General features: G+C 28.8%; 1 protein-coding gene across 6 annotated transcripts in view; it reads left to right on the top strand.

Annotated features, from left to right (window-relative positions):
- Window positions 1-15,875, top strand: part of LOC127070650 (M-phase inducer phosphatase-like) — a 93,471-nt gene that overhangs the window by 23,299 nt on the left and 54,297 nt on the right. For all 6 annotated transcript variants that reach the window (XM_051008892.1, XM_051008891.1, XM_051008895.1 and 3 more), the window contains one exon: window positions 6,946-6,988. In XM_051008892.1, the coding sequence (XP_050864849.1) occupies window positions 6,946-6,988 (43 nt within the window). The remainder of the gene's footprint in view (window positions 1-6,945; window positions 6,989-15,875) is intronic.

The raw sequence follows: 15,875 nt of genomic DNA on the forward strand, positions 1-15,875 counted from the left end.
GAAATTGGTCCTAACCGAATTATAACGAACGTTCAAGATTTTTTTTTCATTTCTTTCTCTCTCTTTCTCTTTTTTTTTTTACCAAGGGTTGGGTGCTCTTCCTCTTGTGGTCCTCGTCTATTTTTTCTTTCTTTCTCCTTTTTTTTTTCTTTCTTTCTTTCTACGAGTGAGCGTGGATTTTGATGATATTTATTCAGCGTACAGAGAACAGGACCGTACGAAATATCACATTTGTGTTTACTTCCTACACACTGGTCGGTGCTTATATATATATATATAGCGAGTAAAGGGCGGCACATGTGATATATCTCTGGGCGCATATGCGACAAGATGATCAAGCTTGGATGCACGATTCCCCTCCCTACCCCCTCTCTTTCTCTTGATTTTATGTTTGGTAATATCTCCCACAGACACACCCACGCTTTCATTCTAACGCAGATCCATACGATGTTCGAATATCACATTCTTCCTGTCCTCGAGTACGAGCTGGTAATTCTCTCCTCTTCCTTCCCCTCTCTCCTCCTTCCTCCTTCCTTCTTCTCCCTATATTCTCTCCCTACTTTCTCTCTTTCTCTCCCTACGCGTTCGCAATGAAACAATTAAATTAACCATCTGTATAGTTTCAACCTCTTCCGGTCCAACAACTATCCATCATTATCTGATCTCGTTTACTTACGAACATTGAAAAGTTTTTGTTTTATTTTATCGTATTTTTTCTTTTTCCTTTTTTCTTTTCTTTTCTCTTTTTTTTTTCCCCCTCTTTTTTTCTTGCACACAGAAGAAATTTCACCGAAAAAATTTCGTCGGAAAGCCGAACGAAACAATAACGACAGTTTCGAAAAAGGTGACAAGGATTTTCTTCTACAGGTTTGACGTTTCTAACTCGACTACATACTACTACACTACGTTATTTGGTCTCATGGCGTTTCTTAACCTTCGAGTTAAAAACTACTATAACCCCTGGAGACGAAACGTCGTACCGTCCGTAACTATTTTCTTATCCCACAGGAAAGATTCACGTGGCTTGCAGATGCAACTTAACGCCGTTTATCTCGGTTACTTTTTCTTTACCTTTACTTATTCGACCTAGGTCTCTTCACAGAAAGAGAGAAAGATAAGTATCAGGAAATATGTAGATAGAAAGTTTTAAAGAGTAAATTCAGACACTCGTTGTAAGTGTATGGATTATTATTTTTACAGGTAATAATTGAAAAAAAAAAAAAGACAGTTCTTGTAAAGAATTTTAAGCACGATTATAATGCATTAAGTTTAAAACAGTTTTGAAAATTAAAGTCGATGTATGAGGATTTAACACGGATAAAATGTAAGGACTCGACTCACAGATTACGTCGTAATTTTGTAGGGATTTACAATGGCGGTATAGGTAGGGTGAATTTCGGATGAGAGACAGTATTGTGGATGAAATAGGTCTCATGTTTTGTAGATATATCTAATCTGATTTTTAGATATCTTTAGTGGTAGGATTGATTATTACTAACAGAATTCATAAACGATAGTCTTTGTTTGTTTTCAATTAATAAAATTATATTAGTTATGGTGTAATATAGAAATTAAATTAATCTATGAAAAATTGTTAGATTGTTCTTTAAATTATAATTTACTAACAATTTGTCAAAAAAAAAAAAAGTAATGATTTTTTTCTGAACACAGTGGATTGAGATAACATTTAAAAGTTATATTTACAATTTATGCGACGAAATAATTGTTGTAACGTTATTGTAAAAAAAAAAAAAACAGGCGTGTCGTCACTTCTTGAATCTCGGGATAGATGGCTGCTCGATTTCTTTTCGGGGAGAGTTGATCCATCGTAAAATTATATATTGTTACGTATCTTACGATGTAAATCATCGAGATACTTAATAACGGAGATGTTGGATTTTTATTCTTTGCATTAATCATTTTTAATAACAAACGTCTATTATTATATGCTTTTTTTAAACGAAGAACAACGATCAGAAGAACGTGTGTCTCGTGTAACTGAGAAAGACACAAAGGAAAATAATAAACCAGAATCTGGTTCTCACCTGGTCGTTCGTAAGGAATTAATAAAAGGAATCCCGTGACAGACACACGCCAGACTACAATGCTAAATAAAATCAATTCTATCCCCGGTACGTCATTCAGGTGTAGTTCAACGAATTAGAAAACTTAGGAGACGTTTCAAGCGATAAAAGTAATCAAAACGTGTTCAAAAATTCGGGCGAATTCAAACGTAAACGTCTCTTTTACGGAAGATTCATACGTGAATGAATATTTTCTTGAGATTTTCTCATTCAAGAGTCCGAAGAAAGTTTTAAGAAAGAAGATAATATTGAATGAATTGGATTTAGAAAACGGTACGACTGTATTCAAAACAAGACGACTGGATCCGATTTATTGTGATATGCGATAAATGATTTCACGAAAGTCTTTTTTTGGATTTATGTGATCTCTGTAGAGAATTTTTATTCGAGAAAAAGAAATAATTTTTTTCTTCTTATTAAGTTCAAACCCTTTTTTTTCGATCACGAATCATGTGATCATCTCATGCGGACAATTTGATTTTTTTTTTTTTTTTACAAAAATCGAAATTTATTTTTTAACTTTTATCTTGATATTATAATTTTTCAAGTATTTACTTTTGTAAATATATTTTTTTTTCTTTGGATATCGATTGCATTTATAATGTACTGAAGCTTTAAAAAAAAACGTGTCATTCTCAGAATTGCTATATATATATATATATATATATATATATATATATATATATAAATTCTATGAATAAATCATTTTCAATGTGTGCAGATTAATATCGGATTGTTTTTTAAATTAATTTTTTCTTAAAATTTTTTACGTTTGTACTGGTATCAGTACGTTTCATTTTCCAAATTGATAAATATACTCTTCAAAAAATGAACGCATCAACCTATTCTAAAACATAAACAAAACATAATTATCTCATCTTCAAATGACTAAATAAAAATACAAACTAATTGAAATTCAAAGTGTAATGACGTCTTCAAATGAATTGAGAAGTCGAATAGAAATATTTATTCCCTTCCTCTCCCTCAAAAAAAAAAAAAAGAACATGAATATTATAAAATAACAAATATTATCTGATCGCAGTAAAGTTCCTATGAACAATAAATTTAAAGTATCTAACTTATCACTCTGATGCCGAATAATCTACATATTAACATTACATAGATGTATGTAATCACCTACATCATGAATACTACATGTCCAAATAATTTCAATATTACAAATCAATTTTACAAAGTTTCGTATGACTGAAAAAAAAAAAAATAAAAACAAATCAAAGATTAAAAATTCATCGAGACGAGAGTATCGACCAAGAAAAAGAGAGAGAGAGAGAGAGAGAGAGAGAGAGAAACAGAGAGACCGTTGAGAGAAATAAATTTAGTAAGGTCGATCGTTCGTTTTCTAACCGATTCGTTAAGGGATCACATTTAAGGGTGTACCTAGGGGTAAAAGACCCTCCCTCCCTCTTCAATAGCCTTCATTCGTATAACATCGAGACGTATGTCAGTACTACGTACATACGTACGTACGTACGTACGTTCGTACATACAGGGATACTCTACATACACGTACCAAAAGATGAAACAGCGAATGATAGGGGTTGTGGAAAGGAGAGAGGGTGAGAAGGAGGAGGAGGTGGTGGAGGAGGAAGAGAAGAGAGATAGACGGTGGCAGCCGGTAGATCGCGTGATTCATTCACAATTGTGTTCATCTATCCTTTTGTACGTATTAAGCTTCGTGCACGAATTGTTAAATCGATTTATAGAGAAATATATTTCCACCCTTCTCTGTCGCTTTTTTTATTTTCTTTTTTTTTTTGTTTTTTCTTCTTCTTTTTCCTCCCCTTATTCATTCGTCTATCTTTGAACGAATTCAAATTTTTGCGATAACGAAGTAAATTTAAAAAAAAATGTTCTTTTCGAGGTAAGGTAATTAATTATTGAGTAATATTAGCAATTTTTAAGAGAGGTCTTTTTTTTTTTGTTTTATTTTGTTAGAAACGCATAAAAGTTTTACGTATCTCGATATTTTTCACGTGCTTTTAATTAATATAAGATAATATTTATTTGTATAATATAATATATAAGTACTAATGTAATATTTGTTTTAGTATTAATTGTTCTGCATCTATGGTCGAAAAAATCTGTAGTTTACGATTGTTTTTTGAGGTTAGTAATTAACATGAAATACTTAAAAATGGCGGTTCTCGTGTGATGATAACAATTGTGAATCTTTCAATTTTAAATGTATTAATAATAAGCGTTATTATTAAATGTATCTTTTTAAAATTATTCATTAGGGCTCATGAAAGAAAATTTATTGTTAAAAACGTATAAAAGTTCTATAGATATCGATATTTTTCATTTCTTTCTAACAGAATTTTCTATTTTCGTATTAATTGTGATCGGTGAAAAAAATCTATAGTTCCAATTATTTTTTGAGGTTAATTCGTCTTCTTCCTTTTTTTTTTTTTTAATAGAAAATACGTAGCACATTGTAAACAATTAAATCACGAAATACGCGAATATGGAATTTTTTCGTTCATTATATGAGAAAAAACATGAGAGAAATATGGACTGATACAGAAAAAAAAAAATGAATAAGATGTACTTACGTACACATTTAGCCCCTAACATTGTTTTGAATGTATTATATACAAATCCGATATCTGCATTAGCGACTTTTGTAAATAGATTTTTAGGTATTGATTTTTAAAAATAATAAATTATTTTATTCGTATCCCATATTTATGACTCTTCGCCTCTTTTCAAAAAAATGAGAAGATATTATCATTTTCGGGTGTTTTTTTCTGTTTTAATAATAACTTTGACCAAGTCGTTTCTTTTTCTTCAAAAGAATAAATTGTTCAAATATATATATATATATATATATATATATATATATCATATTTTATTATATTTATATTATATTATATTATAATATATATTATATTATATATAATATTATATAATATAATATATATAATAAAACATTATATTTTTCTTTTTGTTTGAGATGGTAAGGGAAATAGAGGGACGAATCTCAGGGAAAAAAAAATATTTCTTTTTTTTCGACATATTTTATACATATATATATATATATATATATATATATATATATATATATATATACGTATAAAAAAGGAGATATACCATATTTGGTAGCCCTTGATTGACTCTAATAGTAATCGACTATAGCAATCTTAATAGCAATTGGGAACATCTGTTAGAATGGAATCTGTGATGGTAAGTATATGGTAAGAATAAAAATATGAAATTTAATAAACGGTCTATACGTAATTACATGTATTCTACGCTCCAAAATAATCATTTCACGTGGATGCACTTTGCCGTTAGTCCAAAATTCTTATTTTTTCTTTCTTTCTTTCCTTCTTTCTTTCTTTCTTTCTTTCTTCCTTTTTTTTCTAATTCATGAAGAATCGCATCTCGCATTCATTTCATCAAAGAACGGAAAGGAGTAACCGCGAATCCACGTGATTTTTTTCTTTTATTTCTTTTCTTTTTTTTTCTAACCCGATTTCGTGCATCTTTCGTTTTCTTTCGTCGTCGTCATCGTCGTCATCGTCGTCGTTGTCGTCGTCGTTGTCGTCGTCGTTTATGCATGCGGTCAACGGAATATAGTAATTCGTCTGATGCGGGCATCGGCACATATGGGAGAGAACATGTGTTCTCGGTAAAGCATGAAGAGATCTGTTGGACGATCGAACTCCCCCCCCCCCGACCCATCTCTCCCTCCTTCTACCACCCTAACACCCTCCCTCCCTCTCTCCCTTTTGTGTCGACATCTTGCGATCTCATTTAGTCTTTATTCATCACACTGATATATGTATGTATTCTATCTATATGTCTACGTATACGGTAAGTATATGTAGGACAAAACACACGCTCTTTACAGCACAACAGTTTAAATCTTTTTTTTTTTATTTTTGTTTTTAAGATTCGACCGAAGGATTTGTTTTTTCTTCTTTCTTTTTTTTATTCGAGCGTGAAATTTTTGAACACACACACATATGTATGTATGTATGTATGTATGTATGTATGTATGTATGTATATATATATATATGTTATATTATTATATTAGTAATAGTTGTTTTTATTTTTATAATAAAACTTATCTTGATAATTTTGAACCAGTTTATTTCTAAGCAAATTCCTCTATGTATATTTAATTTCTTACGGTATCTCGAACGCATATGAAATTATAAAAATATAAAAAAATAAATATATGAAATATAGTATTAAAATACAATAATAAAAAAATATAAGATATAAAATAATAAATAATAAAAATTAATTTATATGGAAAAGTACCATGTTAATTAGATATTTTTTATTTATCTCTGTGAATGCTATAAGTTTGTAAAATATCGAATTCTTTTCTTTTTAACTACTGTACACATATATGCATACACACACACACACACATGTAAATGAGATAAATTTACAAAATGGTGTTATTTAAATTTTCACTACGTGTCCAGATAAAAAGAAAACAAAAGTCATAAAAAGTGACTTCTATTCTTTTCTTCATGGTTACGATCGATTAGAATTATACAAAAATTTATGTTCGACTTTATACGTCATCCATTCAAACTTCTCCATAAAAAAGAGAAAAATGAAAAAAAATGTCAAGTCGCTCGATCGTATATTATGGGAAAGTTATTCTCTTGTAAAAAGTATGTTTAGTTTTACATTTTATTCTACGTACCACTATTCAAGTCGAATACAATTTATCAGATATATAATTTCCATATAGTAATTCATCTTTATGTAATTACATTATTATTATTATTATTATTATTATTATTATTATTATTATTATTATTATTATTATTATTATTATTATTATTATCATTATTATTTGTTTTTTTTTAATTTCAGATTTGCCCACGGTAGTCTCGCCAAATGTAGGAAAAGAACAAAGGTAAGTGATACTTATCAGCAACTTGTTATAGCCACTTGCTAATATACATACATATACATACACATACATACATACATATATATATGTATATATATATTTGGGGTATCCGTTCGTAGATGTTCGAGCAAATATCTCGATTATTTAAAATATTTCAATTGATATTAAAATTACAAGATAATTATAATTAATTATAATTAATTATTAATTTGCTTTAATTACAATCAATTAATAATTTATACTAATTATAATTAATTAATAATTTATTAAAGATTTTGCTTTGATTTCGCTTTTTTTTTTTTTTTTTTTAAAGATTTAGTTGCACGTTAACATATTTTGTCTCCTTTTGTTTGTTTTACTCGCCATCTTTTCGAGTTACGAAGGTCAACACAGTTTTTTTTATTTTGTTTTTTTCTCCTCTCTTATATTCAGCAGTTGTAATAATCTTTTTTTAAAGTAATCAAAGTTATACGTGGTGAAAAAAAATGATTATTATGCATCATTTATGAAAAAATCGATATCTGTATCTAGCATATATATATATATATATATATATATATGTATGTATGTATGTGTGTGTGTATATATATATATCACAATTATATTGTTGATTGTATCATAATCGCGAAAAGCTTGAAATCTATACTATATTCTATCTATTCATAAATTTATTTTAATCTCGTCGAAAGCCCGCATTCCTAGCTATTCTTTTCAGATTAATATCTCTTTATAGGGGTCCATTAACGTTTCCTTTTCTACCCCCCCCCCATCTTTCTCTTTTTCCTCTGAAAGGATCCATTACTTGTATTTACCGTTTCAGCTTTCAGTATTTCGAAAATCTCTGTCGATGTAATCCATGATTTATCTAGCATCAAACAAAGATCTCTTAGTGATATTTTACGAAATAAATGAAATCATTATACACATATACGATTGTAGTCTCTACGATTATAGTCTACTCATGTTGATCTATTAATCTCGGATGAACTTGCGTTTCTCGTCGTTGAATAATCATTTTACAAATACTAAATTCTTCTTATTGAGGTTACAGTCACTTCATTTAAAAAAAGAAAGAAGAAAAAAAATATTAGAAACATTTTTCAAAAGTTCAAACGATCTTCATTATTATCTTTGTTCAAGGATAAAGAAGAAACGAATGCTTTCGAGATAATATAAAATAGTATTACATGAATACTCTTCTTTTTCTTTTTCTTTTTTTATTTTGTTCGATCGATCATCTCAGACAAAGTTTTGTCTACTAGTTCCTTTAAAGTTTAAGAGACGATCGTTAGGAAGATGTTTCTTTATTTCTTTTTTTCCCCTATGGGGTGTAAGTGCCGTGTGGTTGCTCCCACGCACACATAAATATTATATATATACACACATACAACGAAACGTAAGAATGGGACTCGTAGATTTTCGGAAAATATTCGAAATATTTTTCAAATCCTAGGAAAAGCGAGGATCTCGGATCTTTTCGTGCGGCTCCTTGATCCTTTGGGTCTTCCAGTTGCCGAGGCACTGAAAAGCCACGCTAATACCGTTTCTTAAGTATTTCGCGAACTTCAACTTTTCTTCTTCGTCGGAATTTTCTTCTTCTTCTTTTGCTTCTTCTTCTTCTTCTTCTTCTTCTTTTTCTTCTTTTTCTTTTTCTCTTTCTTTTTCCTTTTTCTTTTCTCTTTCTTTCTCACCTTCCCTTTTAGGTACTTCAAAACTAAGGTTTTCGTCTTCTCAGAAGTTCTCTGAAAGAGGGTTGTATTCGTTTCTTCGTATTTCGATAGAAAATCTAAAATATATATTGTGTTTCGTGCGTGTATCCTGTTTACGTCTCTTATGTATCAAAAAAAAAAAAAAAAAAAAAAAAAAAAAATGTATCAAACAAAAGCCTTATAATTTATTGGTATTCATAACACTTGTATAATGAATTATAGGTCAAAGTTTCTAGGTGTCTTTTTCTCCTTTGATTTTTTTTTTTTTTTTTTTTTTGATAGTTTTTCGAATCAATTTCTCTTTTTATTGTTAATTTCGAAAACTCGAGAAAACAACGAATTCTAGCTTGTAATTTGATAGAAAAAAAGAATATTAGCTTAGAAAGTCGCGAAAAAGGATAATTGAATTTTAAAATCGTCTAGAAATTTTTTGTTTATCATATATAATCATCGAAGTAAATTTATAATTGACAAATCATTGTAATTTGAGAGGGGGGGATATACACTGCAATATGTATATTTTTTATTACAAAGAAAAAAAAAACTTTTTTTCTATTTTTTATTAAACAAAAGCCCTATAATTTATGTATATATATTTTCTTACATATCACGTACGTATTGATGACACGCTTATATAATAAATGATAAATCAAAAGTTCTTAGATGGATCTACATTGTTTTGGTGATTTTTCAAATTAATTATTCTCTTTCCTGAACATTTTTTTTATCGTCAATTATGATTTTATATTTAAACATAAAATCTAATTACAATGAATATTTTTATAATCGTAAATATATTTTTTTATATTAAATACAAAATACAAGCCTACCTCGTAGTATCGCAAATTTGAATAAAAAAAAAAAAGAAAAGAAAATTAGCTTAAAAAATCTTCGGAGAAAGGAAAATGAATTTTTTTAAATCATCTAGAGACTTTTGATCTATCATGTATAACTATTTGCTTGTCGTAGTGATTATAATCATCAAGAACGTACACTTGTAATTAACAAATTAATCTTTGCAATTTCGTATTATTCTCATCTCGTTGTCAATCATCATAGTATCGTAAATTATCTTCTCTTATCTTCGAAATATCTTGGAAAAGAAGATAAATATCTGGTTTTGTGGGAATATGAGTTGGCGGATATCTTTAAAGGACCTTTTTTTTGTGAATCGAAGAAAACCGCCTACAGGTATGAGACTTTGTAACAATGATCGAAAGGAATCACTGTATTGGTCGTTTTATATCTTTATTTCACAATTAGATTGGTTCGTATGGTTCAACGTAAAGGTACAAAACCTAAGTTACGACCTTAGTCTACGATGGCTCGTCCTCGCGTGCGAACTTTGTCCTATTTATATGACCGAGCTACATTCGTCCAAGCGTGTGAGTTGCTTACAATTACGATCGAAATATAAAAGGAGTAGAACCTTTGCTCCAGTGGACCTACAACCGGAAATCCTTTTATCGGTCGGTGCGACGAGAGAATAAAAAAAGTAAAAGAATAGAAAAGAAAAATCAAAACAAAAAGAAATAATAAGAAAAGAAGTAAGAAATAAAAAGAAAAGGGAGAAATAAAAAGATAAGAAGTAAGATAAAGATAAGAAATAAGATTAAGATAAATAATAAGATTAAGATAAAAAGAAAAGGAAAAGAAAATCGAAAGAAGACGAAGGTCCCTCGTCGTTGAATAATAATTAGGAGGTTATAATTAACAAATAGAAATAAGGGTGGTTATTATATAGAAGAAACGAAAACTAATGTAGAACAAAAGAATATCGGCTAAAACTAAGATGGCTCCTCGTCGAATCAGATAATTTCTCAAACTGACGCGTATCTTATTGAGGTTATAGTTAAAAAGAAAGTTTATTTTATTGAGGTTATAATTAGAAGTAACAAATATTAAAAAGAATAGAAAAAAAAAACGAAAAAAGAATAAAAGACAATCGGAAGAAGACGAAGTCTCCTCGTCAACAAATAATAATTAAAAGGTTATAACCAAAAAATAAATAAACAAATAATTAAAAAAGTAGAAATAATGATTGGTATAGAAAAAACAAAGATAAAAATAGAACAAAAGAAAATTGGAAAACAAAAGTTATTTGTCGATGAATAATAATTTTTCAAGCTGACGTGTATCTTATCGAGGTTATAATTAAAAAAAATAAAAAAATAAAAAAAACGTAAGAAAATAGGAAGAAAACAAGAGAAGAATAAAAAAAAATCGGAAAACAGAAGTTGCTCGTCATCGAATAATAATTTTTCAAGCTGACACGTATCTTATTGAGGTTATAATCGAAAAAAAAATAATAAAAAAAAAAAATATAGGAAAGTAGACAAGATCAGAACAAATTAAATGAAGAAAACGAAAAAACGATGGTTACTCGTCGTCGCATAATACAAACTGACTTGTATTAATTAAAAAAAGAAAAGAAAAAAAAACAGAACAAACGAAAATCGGAAAACGTAGTTTACCCATCTTCGAATGATCATTTTTCAAACTGATTTCGTATCTTACTAAAATTATAATTACATAATTTAAAAAAAAAAACAAATAGTAAATTTTTCAAAAAGTCAAACGATCTTGGTTATCTTTTTCAAGAATAGAGAAGAATGAACGCTCGAGATAATGTAAAATTGTACTTTTTTTTTCTATCTTTTTTCTTTTTCTTTTTTTTTTATCCCTACTCTTTTCTTTTAAAGGGTACAGCATGAGGTGGTGCACGAAGCATGCTGCGTTTTTCAGTTGTACCGTGACAACGAAGTATCCGAACGTTTAGAATTTTACCTTTTCGCTCTGTTTCAATTCTTTCTTTTCTATTTTCTATTTATTGTCCTTACTAGAGAGTAAAGAGAAGAGAACATAGTTCGAGGGTAATAGGCATTTTTACGAAAGTCTTCATCTTCTTTTTCGACTGTACTTGTGTCTCGTTTTGCTTCAAAATTTGCGAAGGAAGGAAATAGAAAAGACGACACGACTACGTTAACTATAGTTTCTAAGCTATTCCCCTTTCCACCCCCTTCAAAAAGGTCGTTCCAGTTAGACAAACTTCTTCTTCGAGGGTAACGTGTTTCTTCTTCTGACAGGAAGTAGAACCCTTTCATACGATTATTTATTATTCTCTGTGCATTCACGTTTCTCCAAGAAAAATCCGGTTAACTGGATCGTACGTTTGTTGGAATACTTAAAACATAGTTTTTTTTCTCTTTTTTCTTTTTTTTTTAATTTTCTTTTTTTTTACGCAAAAAAGAAAAATGAAAAATTCGAAAGATTTTAACAATCGATGCATTTAAGTATACGCATTAAATCTTTCAATAATAATTTTCATTGAATGAGATATTTGATAATCGAGAGAAATTACTGTCTTGTTGTTTTTATTTCTTTCTTTCTTTTTTTTTTATTTTTTGAGATTCAAATCCTTTTTCCCCTTATGCAAAAAAGAAAAAGAAAAATTAAAGAAAATTTAGCGGTTGATATATTTAAATGTACGTACTAAATCTTCTGGAAATAATTTTTATTCGGACGTTTGACAATCGAGTAAAATTACTTTTCTTTTTTTTCGAATTGATCTTTTGTTTTTTTTTTGTTTTTTCTTAGAGTAAAAAAGAAAAATAGAAGTAAGATAAAATTTAATGATCGATATATTTAAATATACACAGTGGGCCTTTCAAAAATAATCTTCATTGAGATTATATAACAATCGGCTGAAATTATTCTTTTTTTTTCGAACTATTCTTTTTTCAAAAAAGATTATGCAAAAGAGAAAAAGAAAAGTTAAACTAAATTTAGTAATCGATATATTTAAATATAGGCATTAAATCTTCTAAAAATAATTTCTATTGAGGTATTCGACAATCGAGTGAAATTACTTTACTTCTCTTTTTTTTCTTCAATCGACTTCTCGTTTTCTTATAAAAAAAAAAGGAAAAAGAAAGATTAGAAAAAATTTCATGATCGAAATATATATAAGTGTATTGCACCGTAGCTTTCAAAAATAATTTTCATTAATATATTTAACAATCCAGTGAAATTATTTTTAATTTTTTTTTCAAAAATCAAATTCCTTTTATCTTACCCAAAAGAAGAAAAAGAACAATTATACAAAATTTAATTCAATAAATCAGACAAAACTATTCGATATATTCAAATATACGTAAAAATAAATCTATCAAAAATAATTTTCATAGAGATATTTAAAAATCCAATGAAATTACATTTCATATTTTTTCAAAAATCGAATTCCTTTTATCTTACCCAAACAAGAAAAAGAACAATTATACAAAATTTAATTCAATAAATCAGACAAAACTATTCGATATATTCAAATATACGTAGAAATAAATCGATCAAAAATAATTTTCATTGAAATACTTAACAATCGAGTGAACTTACTTTTCTTCTTTACTTCGCAAATTAGATTGATTAAAAATTTCTTTATCCGAAACAATTTTAAAAGATACTTCACTCATCTCTCTCTCTCTCTCTCTCTCTCTCTTTCTTAACTATATCGAAACGTTTTAAAAGCCTTCTAAGGTTTTTCTCTTTTTTTTTTTCGAGCAGAAAGTGGCACACTGACGGCTTTCATGTAGCTCGCGTTGACGTGTAGGTACCGAATGTCTGTATACCTATACCGGTACGAGGAGGGTTCCGCGTTCATTCATGACTTGGTTCATTCATCGAATCTCACGAGGTCCATCCTCCCTACTTCTTCCACGAGTTCTCGTCATCTTACCGTCCTTGTTCGCAGCACGTTCTTCTCGATCTTTCCCTCTCTTTCTCTCTGCGTGTTTCTATCTCTCTCACTCACTGTCTCTCGGACTCTTTCTGTCTGTCTCTGTCTCTGTCTCTCTCTCTCTCTCAAACACTTTCTGTCTGGCTCTGTCTCTCTCACTCTCTCACTCTCAAAGTATTTCTGTTTATCTCTGTCTTTTTCACTCTCAAAATACTTCTGTCTATCTCTGTCTCACTCTTTCACTCTCAGTATGTTTCTGTCTGTCTCTGTCTCTGTCTCTGTCTCTCTCCGTTGTCCTTCTCAAAGTCGCGAGCCGGAAAATGGCTCGAGCACTTGGCGCTTAGTCGTCTTAGGCGTGTTGCTCCTTTTATTCTTTATTGCTGTGGACTCGGCTTCGAAGAGCAAGAGTAAAGTTTCTATTGTATGACGACCATAACGGTACCGACGTAACGTCACGCCTTTCGTTAACCCATGGAGATAGTTGTTCTTGTTGTCGTTGTTGTTGTTATTATTATAATTATTATTGTAATTATAATTATTATTGTTATTGTTGTTATTTTTATTTAATATTGATTAACATTATTTTTTTTGTAATATCGATATTTTTCTTCTCTCGAAACCAAACTCTTTTAAATCTTAATACAGTCGTTGTCTTATTATTATTATTATTATTATTATTACTATTATTACTATTATTTAATATTGATTAATATTATTTTTTATTTAACATTGATACTTTTGTTTCGTCGAAATGAATCACTTTTCTCTAAACACGCTGAAATTAACGATGTCGGTATGTTTCTAAAAGAAAAAAAAGAAAGAAAGAAAAGATAAATAACGTCAACGATAGCATGGGATTACCATGATTCGGAATGATTCTTCTCTTTCATTCATTTTTAACTGGTCTGATTCCATAAAAGAAGTTTCTTCCTGAATCCGCGTTGTTAGAGATTGTCCTTTGATAATTTTATTTATTTAATTATTTTTTTTTTTGTTCTCTTTAATAAATCAGCCTTTGAGTAATAATAATCTCAACGAAGAACATGAAGGATATATATATATACATATATACGTACATACATACGTACATACATATATGTTATATATATATGTATATATATATGTATATATACACGTCTACCGGAACGAAACGATCAGGCCTTTTATGTAAGCCTTCGAGAGGAATGTATCTACATAGCTAGATAGCTGAATAGGGTAAAAATAGAGAGAGATGGTTGGATGCAAGTGCAGCGAAAGATGATATGTAGTTGGAGAGAAAACTAACAGAATGACTTTGCTATTCCGTTACGCGTTCTTAGTCAGCCTTTTTTTTCTTTTATTATTTTTTTTTTCACCTATTATCTTCCATGAAATGGTTTTCCGTTTCTTCATTCACTTATTTCTATTTCTAATTTTATTAATATTGTTGATATTTTTTATTTTATTTTTTTGATTTTTTTCTTTCTTTCTTTTCTTTTCTTTTTAATTTTTGAGTTGTCTAATTCTTTGTATAATTTTTATTTTGAATGATTTCACTTTTATTTCTTTTTATCCTCTCGATCTCCGTTTTCTTTTTTTTTTTTATTTTCATTTATCTCTTCTTTATTTGTATTTTTCTTTTGCATGATTTCACTTTTTTGTTTCTTTTTATCCTTTCGATCTCCTTTTTTTTATTTTTATTTATTTCTTCATCTTTCTTTCTTTTTTTTTTTCTTTTTGAAAGAAATCGACAACGAGATGCCCAGGAACAGATAATCGCTACGGTCGAACTTATTTCTTTCTTCGTCTTTCTTTTTTTCTTTCTGCCTTTTGTTTCTCATTTGTTAGAAAAAACTCGAAAAGAAATTAATAATAATTTCTTTCATATAACAGAATCGGAATAATCGATATAAAAAAATAAATAAATAAATAAAAGAGAGAGAAATTACTTTCGAAAAATTGATCTAATCTTTCACGCCTTTGTCGGACATTTTTCTTTTTTCTTCCTCCCTTTCCGATGATATATTACAAATACCTTTCGGTATCAAACTACTATCGTCTTTTCGTAACACTATACTATATAACGTTCAGAGTACAACAGGATGTGGGTGCTGTTGTGGGCAACGTGGCTCCGTGAGCCACAATAACGCTCTCGTTCTTAACGGAAGATCTTTTGAAAATATATTTTGAAAAGGATCCGAACCTATATAAACGTCGACTAATAAATTATTTATTTATTTATTTATTTATTTATTTATTTATTTATTTATTTATTTATTTATTTATTTATTTATTTATTTATATATACACTTCAATGAATTGTTTTAGTGATATATTGCAAAAGAAAAAAAAAAAGAAAGAAAATTTCTCGTATCCTAAATATCGATTGTAATTAATTCCACTTTGTCCTCTTTATTTTCCATAAAATCAATTTTATTTTAAGATTTATAATCTAATAATCTAATTCTAG

Source organism: Vespula vulgaris, chromosome 19 (genome assembly GCF_905475345.1).
Source record: "Vespula vulgaris chromosome 19, iyVesVulg1.1, whole genome shotgun sequence".
In the NCBI taxonomy this organism is placed as follows: Eukaryota; Metazoa; Arthropoda; class Insecta; order Hymenoptera; family Vespidae; genus Vespula; species Vespula vulgaris.